Here is a 17,177-nt window from a genome sequence, read left to right as displayed (position 1 = left end):
CTGTGTGTTAGTAACACATCTCATAAGAAAACTGTCAACTATGATTCAAGCGCAGTGTTCTGCTCTATCTGTATGGACTGCATTAGTTTATTTTCAATAATGCACTTGCTCAGCCTGCGCTACAGCTAAAACCAGACCTGTGTACTTACTTCTGCCAGCATATGTATGGCGGTCAGAGAAGCGAGGGGAGATTTTACGAACAGAAAGATTCTATCTGGCGGGGTGCTAAAAGACCTATAGCTCTCTGCCTGTCCTCTTCCGAGGATAACTCCTCAGGACAGTCTGCATTCTGGATCCCACGGTGAGCAATTAGCTGTGCAGGCCTCTCTCCCCCTGTTCATATTGCAGCTGTACAGCTGTCTATTCCAGCTATGTTGGCGGAAGGTACCGAAGCAGGTGCTGCTACTGTTCTTTTCCCCTGCATAGCGTGTTCTGTTCTGGAGATAGGTTGGTGATGGAATTAACTATGCTTGGTAGAGCTTAGTCATACGTGCTCTGCAAATACAGCATGCTGGTTTTGTTATACCGAGAGCGCATTCTTGTAGGGAATATGTGCACCGTACACTGAAGCACAAGTAGCATAGCCGCACATCCCAGAGATAGCTCAACAGGCAAATTCCAGAACTGAAAGCATCATAAGCTACATCAGTCTATTGCCATACTTCAATTTAGCCCTGGTGTGCAGTGCTTCACTACCGTCGCTATGTTGCTTCTGGGATCCTAGCAAGGATACATATATACCACAAGGTAGTGCCAGTTTCTACCAGACCTAGCTCAGACATCTTTAACATAGTGTCACGCTTTAAACATTGTCATTTTCCTAGCATACTTAACGTGCACTTCCAGAGCCTGGTTATAATGTAGTTTTGCATTTTTTTTTCCTACTTGTTTCAGTTTGAGGCTCAAACTGGACAACTGGACTGACTAGCCCTCAGCCTGGAGTCTAGCAAGTTGTTTTTAAAGGACACTGAAACCTAGATAAAAATCTAGGAAGTTAAATTAGCCTATTAAAATTAGCGACATCTTAGGCGTTGACTTGATGTAGACTTGGTCTTCCACAGTTTTTCTTACTCTGCAATTGTAGCAAATTTACATTATGGCTAAATCCCCCACTGTCATCAGTGGGAGTTTTGCCTGCTTCACTGTGGAAATGGGATTGAATGTCAGTAAAAGTCACCTTTATCACCCATTTTGATCATATTTGCTGTAGAGAATAGGCACAGCTTTGTGTGCGGTTACAAAATGCAACTCAACAGTTCAGGATATTCTGGAGATTAAGTCTCATCATTAAGAGAACCACTGTCTTCTGTGTCGCCCATCTTGAACACTTCAGCTGAAGGTATTGGGTATAAACACAAACTGATCTACGCTCTTAGGAGTTTTCACTCAGCACAGGCAAGGCTTAAATATGTTCCCCACTATTCTCCGTATAAGGAGGTGGAGGAAGGAAATCTGGAGAGGAAGCTGAACTTCCTATGCCAGAGCTTTTATACTGGAGCCTTCCCTGAATTTAAGACAGTGTAGCAACAGCTTAAGATATGAATCACTAGAACTGCAGACATGCAGGATTTGAAGAAAGACCCTTCTGCATCCAGCCCTGTTACTAGGGATTCATGTGTTTCTGTAAATTCATAAAGAACAATCTGACTAATTTTTGGATCTAGCAGTTGCTCTTCCACCCCCCACCCCATCTCCAGACTGATAAGAAACTCCCTCTTTTTTTAGTTTCATTTCTCTGAATGTTGTTTCAGACTTTTGAAGTAGCCAGTCTGGGCATCCGGATTAATCAGGGGTAAGTGACTGCACAAACTGAGATACAAAAGAAACAGGCACGAAATGGCCATCTTAAAGGACTAGGTCTAAGCAGACAAACAGGGGCGGTGAGAAGTAAGAAGGGCTGTGTGTAACAGAACTATCAACTGATTAGACACATGTACACACTTGCAGTTTTGTGTTTTATAATTCTAAATGGATGAAGAAGTCACCAAACTAATCCCACAGATGCTCTGATTGTCCTTACCCTGGTGGGGTTTTTTCTGTTGTTTAATTTTGTGAATATGTGTTACCTAGCATCTTGCGCATCAATTAAAGGATTAAAGCTTAGAGATTTGGGGTGTAAGTTTTGTACCTAAAATAGTGGGATATGTTAGGAAAGAAAGAGGTAGGAATTGATCAGAAACTCTCCCTTTTCTTTATTTTTTAATTATTTCTTTATTATTATTATAGCATAGCACTGAGCAGTGGGTTTACAGTATCACTAGCTACAATTCACGTAAGAAAAGAAGGGCAAATTTTTTTTTTTTGGTCAATAACCAATCATTTTGATTGAAAACTGTGGAAGCAAGAGCATGCTCTGATGAAACATGGTTTTCTTGTTGGTGACAGTGATGTAAACTAGAGAAAGGAAAGGAAATATCTCTTCCTTTTCTGGCCTGGAAAAGCATTATTCCTTATGTTCTTTTTAAAATCCCAGCAGTTTCCTGTACTTCTAAAGCATGATCTCCCACAGGAGGGGTATTTATATTTCCACCCAAAAGCACCATTGCAAAGCAGTAGGGAGATTGCATTTATTTTTCCTGCTTTCAAGCAGCTTATCCATTTCTGATTAAACAGTTCACGTAGATGCATCTCCTCTCTCTCTCCTCTGCTCTTTGATTTCATCTTGCCAGTTTTCTTACCGTTAGGACACAAATCAGCAGCATACTGAGCTGACTGCTGTAATCACAAGCTTGTGCTGAACTCTCACTGTATGAGATGATGCAATGTCAGTCTAAGTAGTGCAATAAAAAACATTGCATAGGTAGCATCAGCAAAGCTTACAGCCTGCCAGCACGGTGTGAGGAGGTAAACAGAGTGATTAGGTACCCGGCTCGTGTGGGATTTCCCACCGTCTGCTTTATGCAACTGTTTATTCTAGGCCCACATTCCATAGAAATATCACACTTAAATTCAGGTGAAATTCCTGAATGATTTAGACAAGTTGGACAAAAGATGAGATTAAATATTTTCACGATTAAGGGACTGAAGCATCTGACATGAGGAGAGGATGAGCAAGCTGGGATTCTTTGGCCTCAAGAAGAGGTGACTCAGGAGGGATCTTATCAATGTGTATAAATACCTGATGGGAAGGCATAAAGAAGGCAGAAACAGACTTTTCTCAGGAGGCACTGGCTAACAGGGTGAGAAGCAGTGGGACCAACCCAAAATCCAGGAAATCCCACTCAAACATTCAAAAAAACTACTTTTACTCTAAGGGTGGTCAGACACTAGAACAGGTTGCCCAAAGAGGCAGTGGCATCTCCATCCTTGGAGAGTTCCAAGCCAGAGCGGACAGGGCCCCGAGCAAGCTGCGCCGGCTGAGCCCCTAGGGAGCAGGAGGGTTGGGCTAGGTGATGTCCAAAGGCCCTTTCCAGCCTCGGTGATTCTGCAATAGTTTACCAATGGAAAATAGAGGCAAAGACATCGAAAGTGGTACGTGTATAGATGCCCAGGATATCAGTGGTAGAGCTGGAGTCTGTCACACTCCAGGATGTTTCTTGATTGAAAGCTAGCCCTACCCATTACCACAGAATTTTTCTTGAATATTACAGTGAAAATAACAGAACATGGGCTTTTTTATTTCCCATAAGGCCCAAGTCAGTTGATTTTCAGTATTTTACAGCAGCTGTGTCAGACCTTTTATCAAGATAAAGTCTACTCTATGTGCAATTTTTAAGTAAGGAATAAAAGAGTGTAACTTTTTTTCCTCCAAATAATCTTCTTACAAAATGTAATTGACTGTTATGCGTTGCCTTCCAGCCCCGTACCGGAAAACCCGATGCTCCCGTAGGCCACTGAGGCTCGCTTCTGCCATCTTGTGGAGGAAGGCACCTTAGCCAGAATAACAGAAGCGGAGGGACGAGTTCTCCAAATACACATGGGGTATTTATTTTTACGGCCTTCTGGTTAGCTAGTTAATCACAGTTACATTGCTTTTAAAAAGAGCTGAAGTGACCTTACGTGCAGTGCAGAACAGCTTCCTTCTGCCTTCTTCACAGAAGACTGGTGTGTCTCTGACAACTGCATTTTGACAAGAGATGCAGCCACTTGGCAGGTGCTGTTCAGGGTTAAAAAGGAGAGCGTTTCTTGCCCCATGGAGCCAAACAAAGCTTCTTGCCTAGTCTGATCTGATAAGTGTGGAGAGAGTGGAAAGCAGACTATAGAGACTTCTGAACTAGACCAGAAGATTATAGGTTACAGAACAAAAGCTGAGTTTCAGCAAGAGAGAAATCAAAGTCATAAAAATCAAGTGCTTGTAGCATTCCTTTTCATGGTTCCATCTGAGGTGGTGTCTCTCGGGACATATGATTCCCAACAGGTCAGCAATCTTGCAAGATAAGCTGCTGTCACAAGCTACCTACCATCATCTCATCAGGCATCTCACACTGATCCTGGGCCTAGCTTTTAAATTTCTTTCCCCTCTGCTGCTTCCTCTAGTTAGAAAGTGATGACTGGATTAGGCATTTGAAGTTCAGAGGCTATTTCTAAATCTCACACTGTTTGTTTTGCCTGAGTTTCTTCTCTAGATTCCCCCTCTTAAGAGGGGGAGCAAGCAGGGAGGTTTTTTTCCTGAGCTTCATGTCCCACACAAAGTTCATCATGCTCTGCGTATCTGTATTTCATTATGACAGTGCAGCTCACGCTTAATGTATTCATCCTCAAAATTCTTTGCAAGACAAGATAGTGCTACAGTCCCTGTGTTACAGACCGGTGTCATATGGAAAGTCTGTGGCAGAACAAGTAGCTGAGCCGCATTTCCCAGGTCAGTACTTCAGCCTCAGGACTACACTTCCTTACTTGTGGGAAGGGAGTAGCTTATGCCATAAACTGTTAGCATGGAAAGAGAAAAAACAATGCACACATAAGAGCTCAACATCAGGCTCTTATTTTTTGTTTCCTTTTTGAGCTACTTGGGAAAGCAGGGTAAAAAAGGCAAGTAAAAATTAAGCATTTCGATGCAGATTCAGGCATTTATAGATTTGATGTAGAAATTGATTTTCTCGTTTCCCCAAGTCCCTAAAGTAAGCTTTGTGATTCTAAAATGATGTGAAATATCTTTGAAAGTGTGCATTCTTTTCTACAGCCCCCTTTTCCCACCCCAGTAAGGTAAAAAGAGCTCTGGCATTTTGTCTTCTAAATTTTGACTGACCAGAACAAAATGTTTTCCCAGTGACGTGGTTTTGCACCTAAGCTTTTTTTGTGCATTGGATTTAACCTTAGGATGTAATATTTCATAAAACATTTATTGTCTTCTCCATTTTTATAGAGTGCAATTCCCCTATGACACTTGGTTTTCATACTCTCCTCTGAATATGATTCAAAGGCTTCTCTCACAGTTTGAATTTCAGTTCTGGGTAAAGGAAGGCATCTCTGCTATTTGCAGCAAAATTAGTAAATGTCTTCCCAAACAAAAATAGTTCCAACAGGTAAAGATGATTAGAATCAGAGCCAGGAGACAGCCAAGAGCAAGACTCTGGAAAGTGATTCTGTGAGAGCTATTTTATTCCATAAGCAAGCAGGTTTTGCACTTGTGTCTTAGTGTCCCACTCATCAGCACTGGCAACAGCAGTGGTTCTTTTTCCTCAAAAACTGCATCTGATAAAGTTGAAATGCAGTTAGAAAACAAACTGAACAAACCTCCTTCTAAGCTGTTTCGGGGCAGCAAGGCAGAAAAAGGCAACTGCAACGCAGAAAAACAAATGTTTTTTTCTCTGACTCTTACTGTATCCAGACCCTATTGATGCTTCACTCCGGATGCTGCAGTTTTACCACTTAATAGTCTCCAAAGATTATAATGCACCGATTATAAAAGCCATTACAGATGTACCACTTCACTTATATTGTTAACGAGCTTGGCTATAAAGGGATTCGAAACCTGAATTTCATGACAGAGCCAAGGTATAATTTGCTCTGGGCTATAAAGCCTATGAATTATTGAGGCAATTTACTTCCAAGTCTGCATTTTCTTTTTAAGCACAAGTGCTCATGATGCACTCATCATGCGTGTGTGAGAGGAGCGAGACAGGACTGCAAGCTTCTGACAGCGATGTAAGCACCAACTTCTCCAGCAGTACATCTCCCCATCATAGGCTCTTTCACACAGCCAGCAAATAACAACAGAAAATAACTGGCAAAATGATCACTTTGGACAAATGAAAGAAAAATTGCATGCTGAACAGTGCCAAGTGAGCACCAAATTCAAATCACAATTAACAATGCACTTTGGGTAATTACAGAGAGAGGATTTTCCCTTAGAGATGTCACAAAGCTTGTGTGGATATAATCAGACTCAAGCGGACTTAGTGATGGTGAAAAACACTAGACTCGCAAATCAGAATTCTTAGATCCTCCATCCAGCTGAGCATATAACCTGCCCTGGGACCAAGCCTCCCATTTGATGTTCTTTTTTAATCTGGTCTGTCATGGAAGCGAGGCTTTGTAATCCTAGTCAAATACATGTCCTGTCTCCCCTCCTTCCACTCTCCACACCCAGCTAATAATTTCTGAATCCACTGACCAAGTTCAGCCAAGGTGATAGAGAACTGGAGCCTTCAAAGACATGAAGCTTCTAAATGTTTCGTGAAAACAGGAGCTGTGTAGCGAAGAGGCATCTTTTAATACCCCCATTGCAAGAAAGATTCCAGCATGAGCTCACCCTTATTAGGCACTGGAGAATGCACACAAGATCTTACTCATGTCTGAACTATAAGGAAACCTTCTACTGAAGGTTATGTATTCTTAAATATTAGGGAACTTTGTCATAAGATTTAGAAATCAAGAAAACCAGGCTCCATTACTTCCTCTGCTCAAGGAATTCAAAAAGGTTTTGGGGGGGATTTGTGGGTTTCATTTTTTTTTCCCCCGCCCAACTGTTGGTATTATTTGAATACGGAGAGTATCCCTCTATGACCAGATTCCCACTATAGTAGGCACTGTGGGAGAGTTTTCTGCACAGAGAACATAGATCTTAAACACCAGATCGACAAGTTGGGAAAAGAAACAGAGACGTAAGAGAGGAAGTGGCTTGATAGAGGTCACCTAACAGACTTCTAAAGGGAACACATCTCCATAGCACATGCCCAGGCAGCTGCAGGCAGATTTCCTAAGCCAGGGAGTGAAAGTGTTCAGCGTTATAATTGCTTCAATAGCCATATTGACAGGAGTTCACACTTTTCAGTGCCTTCCTACAACAGGTGAGAGCAACCTGATAAAACCAATAGTAAAACGTGAGCCCTTGCTTCAATATGCTGTCAGTGCACCTCTAGGTAAGAAAGATGCTGCATTTAAAAATCACCAAGTTAACTGTGGTTATCGGCAACCTGTCTAGATTATGACTTCCAATGCTGCCGGGACCATTGGAGCTGATTTAGTGTAAGCAATCCTGAGAAGAGTTTGTAGATTTCTTCAGCATAAAGCGGACTGATCTTTGGTATGTCATTGCAACAGGCCTGTTCTTACCCCTGCACGTGGTAAAAGTTTTTTTTGTGCCAGCTGAGTACCAGAGGACAATCAGTATCATCAATGGATTATTTCTTATTACTCAAAAGGTTAAAGTAAAGGAAACATCCATCACATGTTTTCTCTTAATCTTCTTTTCCGAGATCCCTAGCAAGTGTATCTATAATGCTTATCTTTTAAAATGTATGGTTTAGGAAGATGCATCCTTTGGACACGTTAGACACAGAGCTTGGCTGTGAGCCCCTGTCTCAAGCAGATAGTCAGAAGCAAGTCTTCCAAAAATAGGGCTCTTAGTCTCAAGCTCTTGAAGTCATAAAAGGTGTTCAAGAAACCCTGTCCCTAGGTGACTAACTGCCTAGCCCTCCTCTGTAAATGAAAGGGAGAGTTCGTTTTCCATTTGGGGCCAGCACTTAGCAGTCGATGATAGGGATCTTCTATCTGAGCGTTCTTCAAAGATACTGAGAACATGGCAAATACATTGCCTTTGTTTGCTGTACCACACTGCAACACCTGCAGCTTCTTTACGGGCCTGTAATATTACATCAGTTACACACACGGCATGAGACTTGTGTGAAAAATGTGTTGTGATACACACCTGTCAAAGACAAATAATTTCAGAATAACCCAAGCAGATCTAACAATGAGTGAAGTCCTGTTTGTTAATTGCCTAATCTAAAGTTATTTAGACATTAATTTAAAATTATTTAGACACGCTTGAATGACTATCTTATTAGAAAGTAATTGAATTTTTTTTTAATCTGTCCATTTAAATTCACTCCTCTGTTCTGGAAAACTTATTTTTTTTAATCTATTTAATTATTAAAGCATTTTTGAGGGGGAAAAATGTATGGGTTAATTCTTTATGAGTGGAAATATGTTGATCCTAGATCTTCCAGAGAGGCTACTCTATACTACCCCCAGGGATAGCACATTTCTCACAAAAGACTTCTGGTTTAGACATTCACAGTTTAGACGACGATAGCACTAATAAATAGTATCAGTTGGAGTGTCTTGTTTTGAAACTTCAGAGTATTTTAAAAACTGGCTATAAGAAATACATCCATAGAGATCACCTCACTTCTCACTGATATACACCCACCTCTGGATGCTATTTGATGGCTGTTAAAGAGCCTACGGCCACACTGCAAGATTTCTGAGCAGGAATTGAGACATCATACCTGTTTGGAAATACATGAGGGAATGTATATGTGGCTAAGAGGAATAAAACTCAATGTAAACCAGACTCTTTTTCTGCAGTAGAATCTCATTTTGTTTCCTCTGACTTTAATAGTGCAAAATCCAAATCTAAAGGCAAACTAACCATTCACATTCCAAATACTTTCACTGACAAAGCCAGGGACCCAGTCATCATACCTGGTAAGAACAAGTGAAGTTTTAAGAACAGTCCTATCCCTCCTTTCCCTTTTACATGCTCAGTAGAATAAACACAAAGGAGCACTATGTCTGTCTAGGTTGGGAGCTTTTGAAAGTATCCCACTTGCTGTTTGAGCCTCATTAAGAGCATCAACACCAAAACAAAGTTTTCTAGGCCTATAAAGTCAGATCCCACACTGAGACATAAACAGCTTTGCAGAACACAAAGCAAAAGTCAAAAAAAACTTTACAGAAAACAGCAGTAGACATGAAGACAGAGCATTAATCTCCATTCCACATTTTTGGATTTGGTTAGTAAGTTTTAAAGCATCAGTTAAAACAAAGAAGTTTATTTTAACTTACCATACAGTAGGGTTAGGAGCTCATAGTGTCCTCTTCCTACTTAGACTGCAAAAATGGTATATGGAGTGGAAGCTGGCTACTAAGCCTACAAGAACAAGAAGAAAGTCTGCCTTTCTCTGACTTGCCCAATTAAACAGAAGAGACCCAGCTGATCAAAGGACACACTTTTCCACGCTGCTTCCTGCCATTTAGTGTTACCTAAGGCATATGGGAGCAACATTTTCAAGCTGTTGCTTGTGTAGACCAGGATTCAGGAGACTGCCCTTTTAATTCTTTTTTCTGACATTAGTTCGTGAAGGGGTCATTTTCTCTGTGTTCTCCCACGGAACAGTGATTCTAATTGATGAACTGGACTTTCTACACAAATATAAACTGTTCTCAAGATGGGAAGAGAGCTCTTTGTTTGCTGCAGGAATTTAAATGGAATTTGTAAATCCCCTAGTCATGATCTTTCTGTCTGGAGGGATATAACTTCTGCAATGCTGTTGAGCTGAAGAAACCTGTTAAGCAGAGATGTAAATAATGAACAGTGTGGGGGCAATCTGCCTTCTCAAAGACAGAGGGTCAGGGACAGCTTTGATTAGCAGCTTTCCGTGAGGAATCAGGTGATTTTGATAAAAGGCTGAGACATCACTATTGAAACATTGTAGGGAGCAAACTGAGCTGCTTTTGAAGTGCAAAGAAAATTCTGTGTTCCTGCAGGCTGGTTAGGTCAGTGGTTTATGTTAACAAATAGTTTATGTTTGGATTAATGAACCAGGTTATAAGGCAAGAGCCTGGGGACGACACAAGACTTTTCCTTAGGTGTTAGAAAGAAAACACCAGATTGTGCCCTTCTTCCTAGGAAGTCAGGGAAAAAACTAAGTTCTTCAGTCACTATGCTGTGTCAAACGACACTTGCTCCCTGCATACACACACAGAAACTCAGTTCCTGCGGTGTTACTCCCACTTTGCTCACTCTGTACTTTCATAAAGAAGAGGCAAGTCCAGTCGTTTTCTTTTGGTCCGGATAATGACTTGTGCAAGTAAGCAATTAAGGGCATGAGCGACAGATTACTGCAGGGCAATTCTAACTAGGCTAGGTTGGCAACAGAGGTGTTCCGGAGTGAGACAGGCTTTTCTATTAATCCAGGTGGTAATGGAGTCAGATCTGACTTGTAAGCACTCTGCGGGCATTTAGGGTTTTGAGCGGGGTCTTGCAGTTAGAACCGTCATCCCCCATAAACAAATGGAAACAGATCTCCTTGCAGTTTGGTAGGTAGTCTGTCAGGTACTGCTGACAACTCACAAGACAGAAGCATTGTGCAAGCAAAAGCACGAAGAGAAGGGAAGTCAAACCGTTGTGATTATTCCTCCATCCTCCTCAAGCAAGCTCCGTCCTTGCACTGCAGAGTAATCTCTGAAGAATTGAGCAAAACTGAGCCTTAGAAGCGCCCTCGCCTCTTTGCAATGCCAACAGCTCATCTCTTACAAAGCTGTTCCCAGCGGTGATATAATGGAATACACTGAAAAGTGAAGGACAGCCCTCTGGTGTCAGTCACTATTTTTCCGTTTGCCTGGTTTTATATTCCTGCTTCTATTAGCAAGTGAGCACTCAGCCATTTCCCTCTAACAGGTATTTCTTCTTTGGAAAGGCACAGGATTTGTTCCTCAGTACTATCCTGACAGAAAAGTTCAATAAATAAAAATACATCTGCTGTATTTGTAAGTTGGCGACACCCAGGACTGGATATATATATTCCTCTTCCAGCTAGAGACATCCAAATAGTTACACTGCGTTATGCCTAGTCTCCATCTTGACACAGAAAGAGAAGGCAGAGGAGAGAATAAAACAGAAGTATAATTAAGAATGACAGAGAAGAGACAGAAGAGAAGCAGATTTGTTAAACCAATCTTTCCCTTGCAACCCTCATAGTAAGCTATATGCAAGTAAATATAGAACCAACACTTCTCTAGGGAGCCGCACTCATGAACAGCTCACGCACCATGAGTGAGTAGCAGAGATGTGTAGTGCATACCATGAATGTGTAGTCTCAGTCCTCTTGGCTGGCAGAGAGATCTTCATTTTTAAATCATTCGTGCTCGTTTCCACGGCAGCTCTTGCAGTAATGGTTGTCAGAGAATAGTCTTCTAAAAGCTCTGCAAGATTTTATGCCCACCACTTTTGCTGCTTATTAATAACAGACACCTAATTATTTGCAGAAGGTAGCCCCTTTTCACAGCTACCAAAGCAACTTCAGCAAAAATGAAGACCATCAGTCATATTCTTGTTAGTAGAAGGTCGGTCAACATTAACCCTGACTCCACACTTGATGTTACATTTGTTAATAGCACCTAGTGCTCATGCGTTCATTCCTGCTCTTATCCCATAGATCATCCCATAGCCATGAACCATCCTGTAGATCGCTCATGTTCTTAAAGGCAGCCAAATTAGCACCTTGCTAAAGTGGATTCAAAGAAAATCACTACTCAGGAGTGGAAGAAATTCACACTGTATTTGGAATATGGGAGGGGCAAGAAAGTGAAAGAGCTGTCATTTAAGAAAAGGCCTCTCATAGCCCGTACTTTTGTCCAGGCCGAGATCGCTGTAATCAGCTCCAAGCTCCCAGTTTTAAAATGATGCATAGCAGTTACCCTTGCTATCAGTACTTCACGCAGACTCATCCCCAAAGAGTAATTTCTCTGGACTATTGCCCCACCTGTCCGATGGTATTTTGTACTATTACTTGTTCTAGATGGCACAGCTAGAGCATGCTTTTTATCATCCTGCACATTACTGAGCTCATCTACATACTAACCTGGTGAAAGCTGCCAGGAATCTTTGATTTTTTTCTTTTCTGTACCGACTGAGACTCTGACACCTGAGCAGATAACAAAGTCATCTTTGAAATATTTGAGGGTTATTTGAAACACATTAGTAATACTTAACCACGTGTGCAAGTGCCTCTTTGAGACTAATTTGTACTTTAATTGCCAAAAATAAGTAGTAAAAGGATCCCACCCACAAGCCAGCTCATCTTGAAAATAGAAGTTTAAAGATTTAAAAAAAACTCAAAAACAATCCCTTCAAGTCTCATGACCACCACCACCACCACCACCAAATCTTTTCTCATCTGTCTCATTCCTTGTCTCTAGTTGTGAAACACAACATAATGCATTTCCCTCCACACACTTTCCTGTCCTTGTTTGCCATCTTCCTGCAGTTTAAGGAGCATGTGCCATTATGTAGCAATTTGCACTCTGGCAATTTTCTGCACAGTTAACTTTCTCAAAAGAAGAGAAAGTACGGAGGCTATTCAGTGTGACTTGCTAGGATTCCCCTTTCAACTCCACTTTGCGAAGCTTCTGTTCCGGAATAACAACTTGCTGTTTGTACTGTTCTGAGTCTTGGCCTGTGTTCCCAAAACGGCAAAATTCCCCTGACCTTTTTTATTGCTATACGCTGGACACAAGGAATATATTTTTTTTTTTAATCAGAAGATGAACAAGCATTCATGTCCCACTTTTACAGGCATTTTTAAACTGCTGCCCTTTTACTTCTTTGCATATCCTTGAAGAAGCTGTACCAGAACATTATACCAGTCACAGAAAACATTTCTTCTGACAAATCATTACAATGGCACGAGAGGAAACATCTTTGCATCATAACTTGCTTATAAAACCAAACTCTTCATGTCTTCTTTAACTCTTACAGTTCTTCCGTTCCTTTATCCCCCACCTGAAATGAGTCAGAGCTGCGGCTGTTCTTGTGTTGCATCCTCTGAATTTTCTGAATTTGCCTGTGCTGCTGGATCTCTGTTGATTTTACCAGGTGAATACTGGATGGGATTCAGCCCACCTGATGTCACCTGTCCGGGGATGTCATTGAGTTTCTGGCTTATCTGTGCCACTTCAATGTATTGTTTACCCATCTGGACAGCTTCCTCATAAGAAGGTGGCAAATCCATTGCATAGAGACTATAAGCTGAAGGGGACACAGTGTTCTTATCCATATCCACAAATATCGAAGGAATAGGGGCACTTAGAGGGTACTGCAACGAGCTATATGCTGTGAAGAAAAGGAATTAAAAATTAAACACCTGCATGGAGCATTGATATATAATGGGCTAATCCTGCTTTTCTCCAAGAAATTATGGACCCATTTTTGTAGTGTCAGAACATGACCACTATATATTAAAAGTTATCAGTATAGAATTACCCATGGTGGAATCTATACATTCTCCAAAAGAAAGCAGTCAGAAGAGGAAATGTCTCTGCATATCACCATCTGCTAATTATTGCGAAATACCTGACATAGTACATGTGTGTTGTAACAAAGGCAGTTTCAGTCAGGTTCGTACATGAACAGCTGTGAACAATTCCTCACATTAGAGATAACTTTGGCTGGAAGAGTTGAACAGTGAGATGGGCAGAAAAGTTAAAAAAATGAGGGAATGGCGAGAAGAACAGATGTGGGAGATGACTCATAAGAGGTTAACCCACCACGGACTTTATTTTAACCTCAATAGTGTTACATCCTATTTGTTTTCTGCACTCACGTACTGTGTTGCCCTGATGACCTTCCTTTATCTCTTTTGCCCATCCTATGGGGCTAAAAGTTGTTCTGGGAGTACATCAGAAAGTCCCCGTTATTGCGAGGGCTAGGCACAGAATTCGAGGCCCACGTTCAATAGCAAAGCACTGTTGAATAGTTGACTCCCGGAGGATACTTACAGGTCACTGTGCTATGGGCAGTGCCGTCACTGTCAATGGCAACAGCTCTCAAGTCATAAGGGTGCCGAAGGAAGGTCGCAACTGGAAGCCTCTTCTTCCGGCAGCAGAATTTGATGCAGCCTGCTGTGATCCCGCAGAGCAGGAGCAGTAACACAGTCAGCAAGATTAACCTTAGAGAAGGAGGGAGAATACCATAATTTCATTGCTTATGTTTTACTTCTTCCAGAGTTGAATATTTCACTCTAAATGGGTGAAAGACAGGCCAAACCTCCCAGGTTTAGTTCTGAACGGGTGCTGGATCCTGAATTAGGAAGTTGGATCACAAACACTTAATCACAAGTTGAAGTACTACTGATGAGCAGTACAATCCCTTCTGGCTCACAGATGCCGAAATGTTAATTATCTTGGGTTGTATTTTCAACTTTTATGCAGTGAGAATGGCTCCACTTTCAACAGTAAGCGTGGGTATGTCCTTGCAGGGAAATACAAGTACAAACTTTCATAACTCTAGGACCTAGATTTATAAATGAGCACAGAAATTATATTTCGCAGTATGTCTTGAAGATGCAATTCTATCTCTAGCTATTGTTTAACGAAGTTTATTGTTTAAGAATTTGTAGTGTACCTAGGTCGACGTGCTAGTGTTTCGGGTTCTCCTCTCAGTTGAAACTCTACCTTCCCGCCCCCCAATTTCTCAAATGAACCCACTCTTCTCATGAGCTAGGTGAGCTGTAAGACATGCCATGAGAAGAAGAGGTAAAAAGAAATGCTTGAAAGTCCTGCAAAGAAGTAGGTCCAAGGACAAAGTTGAAGTACATTCATAGTGGCTTGAAAGGAATTACTGTATGACAGATCACGCTCCTGAATTTCTCGTTAGGATTATATTCCACCTTAAATATGTATAGACATGGCCTCACTAGCATTCTGTTGTTTTTTCCAAACCAAAGGTAGTACTTGCCCATAAGAATCATGATTCCAAAATAAACATTTCTTTAATAACTATTTTATTTAGTTTTAACAAGAGTATATTTCTGTTAGTATGAGAGACAGATACACACAAAGGCTACACTCAGTATAAAGGTTGGATTTGAGGGCCTCAAACTTCCACAGTTTTCATGCATTTTCTTGCAAATTATTGTTGTAGAAAAATACTTTCAGGCCACTTAAAACCATGTGTGAGAAGAACATGCTGCCCAGCCGGAACTTTGCATCAAGACATTCCTCCAGTGCTAGGAGTATTACCTCGTCGCTAGCCAAGCAGTATTTCCTGACACTCCAGGAGCGGCACGCTACTGCGTTCTGTGAAATCACCATCCCTTCATAGGATGCTGCCGCCCTCCGATGAAGGCAAAAATCACCCAGGCAGAGGCACCTCAGTAGCATAAATCTCAGCACTAGCTCATTAGCTTTCGTGATTTCAACGCTGCCTAATTATAGAAGCCTTCTTAAAATATTTTACATAACTATGTATTTTTAAACAGTTCTATGTATCAGCACGTTCTAAGAAAGCAAAGAATATCAACCACAATTAGTCCAGACTGAACAACAGCTAAAAGTAACCAACTTGCTCTGCGTGCTACCATCAAAGTTAATATATTGACAGAATGCAAACTATAAAAATAACATGAGGATACCTATAATCCGTGTTAGGCAAGAGACAAACCCACTTGTGACAAGAGCTTACCCTTTTAGCTCCCACTGTTTTGCCCCTTTCAGTCACTCAAACAGCCAGTCAACAGGTTTGTAAGCAGCTTGAGTTCACAATGACAACGCAACACTATAAGCTAACAACCTCTTGTCCCGTAAAAGGGAGAGCGCTGAGGACTGTGCACTGGGCAGCGCGGTGCCGAGCCCCGACACGTCCATGCTGTGCAGCTGCCGCTGTGCTCAGCAAAGTTGTCTATTTAGGAAGCACAAACAAGCCCTACAGTTAAACTGTGGCGTACTTCGAGAGGAAAGACGACATATCCCTAGGCGAACGCTGTACCCTGCCTGACATCCCCTCTCCCCTGTGGTCTCACCTGTAATATATTCCACCGGTAGCTTTCACAAAACTGAGGAGAAATCTTTTCCTCCACCTTGTCTGAGAAAAGAGCGTTTCCAGTGCCTTACTACAATTGCTGTTTGTAACAACTTACACATTATGCTGGGTTAGTAAGATTAATAATAAACTTACCAGACATACCACAGACTTGTCCAATTCGACATGTTCTGAGGGCACCTGTGAAGGAAGGTAGATTTAAATATCTACAGTCAAACAGTGAATTATGACAGGGAATAAATTTCACACAATTTCTGAGGTGAAAAAGGGAATGCAATCAGTAAGAGTATGGAGCAAAAACCCTTTAGATTTAGCTTCAGAGGACTCTTCTTCATAGTTGTAAAGTTACTCCAGCTGAGAACACGGAAACAATCCCACTGTAAGGGTTGGCTTCTGAGTCAATAAATGTTTTTACAAAGCGGTACTTTACTGTTGCTTAGGAGAGAGAACTGAGGCGCGCTGGATTCTTGAAAAATGAATCAAAGAGTTACTTAAAGTTAACTGAGATGAAGTACCTAATACCATGGGCCTGTCTGAAAATACCAGCCTAAAAGACAAGTGCCTCCTTCCCCCAGTTATTTTAAAATTACTTTTTCATAGCTCCAATGCAACCAGAAATGTTTTTTTCAGATCTACTTACAGTACAAAACAAGGAGAACAGCTTCTATTACATGCCGGCAGCGCAGCTGCCACAGCAGCGTTGTGTGGATCGCGTGCAATGGATTCCATGTAACAGAACAACGCTTTTGGCCACAGAAGAGACCCTGCAAACTGACTTTTCAGAAGATGGCACTTCAGGGCCGTTGTGAAAGAGCGGATCATTCACCTTAGTCTACAGAGCAAGGCCAGCCAAGTCAAATTTGTAAGCTGGTAACGATCTTAGAGTATCAAAAGTACAGTAACGGATGGCAGTCAGTAAGTCATCAGTCTGACCCGATAATGCCACTCAGTCACGATGGGAACAGGGTCAGCGACAGACATTTAAAAATTTTTCATTACTCACTGGTCAGAGTTCTTGCAGTTACTCTCAGAAGAACAGAGCGATGCCTAGGAAAGGGGGAAAAAATAAAAATGAGCTAAGCAGGTGCCCAAACGAGAAGCACTTCATTTATCTGCTGAGCAGAGTCCGGCGGTGGCAGCGTGGGTCTCCCCACGCCGGGAGCGGCCCAGCAGGAGCCTCCTCAGGGAG

General features: G+C 41.7%; 1 protein-coding gene across 1 annotated transcript; it reads right to left on the bottom strand.

Moving 5' to 3' along the window:
* Positions 1–12,962: 12,962 nt before the first annotated feature.
* TMEM52 (transmembrane protein 52) lies at positions 12,963–16,155 on the bottom strand. The gene is made up of 3 exons (XM_009709211.1): positions 16,124–16,155; positions 13,948–14,117; positions 12,963–13,282 (listed from the first exon to the last, which is right to left on the bottom strand). The coding sequence occupies exons 1-3, from the start codon at positions 16,153–16,155 to the stop codon at positions 12,963–12,965; spliced, it is 522 nt and encodes a 173-aa protein (XP_009707513.1).
* Between the last annotated feature and the right edge of the window lie 1,022 nt (positions 16,156–17,177).

Source organism: Cariama cristata, unplaced genomic scaffold (assembly GCF_000690535.1).
Source record: "Cariama cristata isolate BGI_N322 unplaced genomic scaffold, ASM69053v1 scaffold42911, whole genome shotgun sequence".
NCBI classification, from domain to species: domain Eukaryota; kingdom Metazoa; phylum Chordata; class Aves; order Cariamiformes; family Cariamidae; genus Cariama; species Cariama cristata.
The sequence above is the reverse complement of the archived record's forward strand: the minus strand, read 5'-3'. Positions and strand labels throughout refer to the sequence as shown.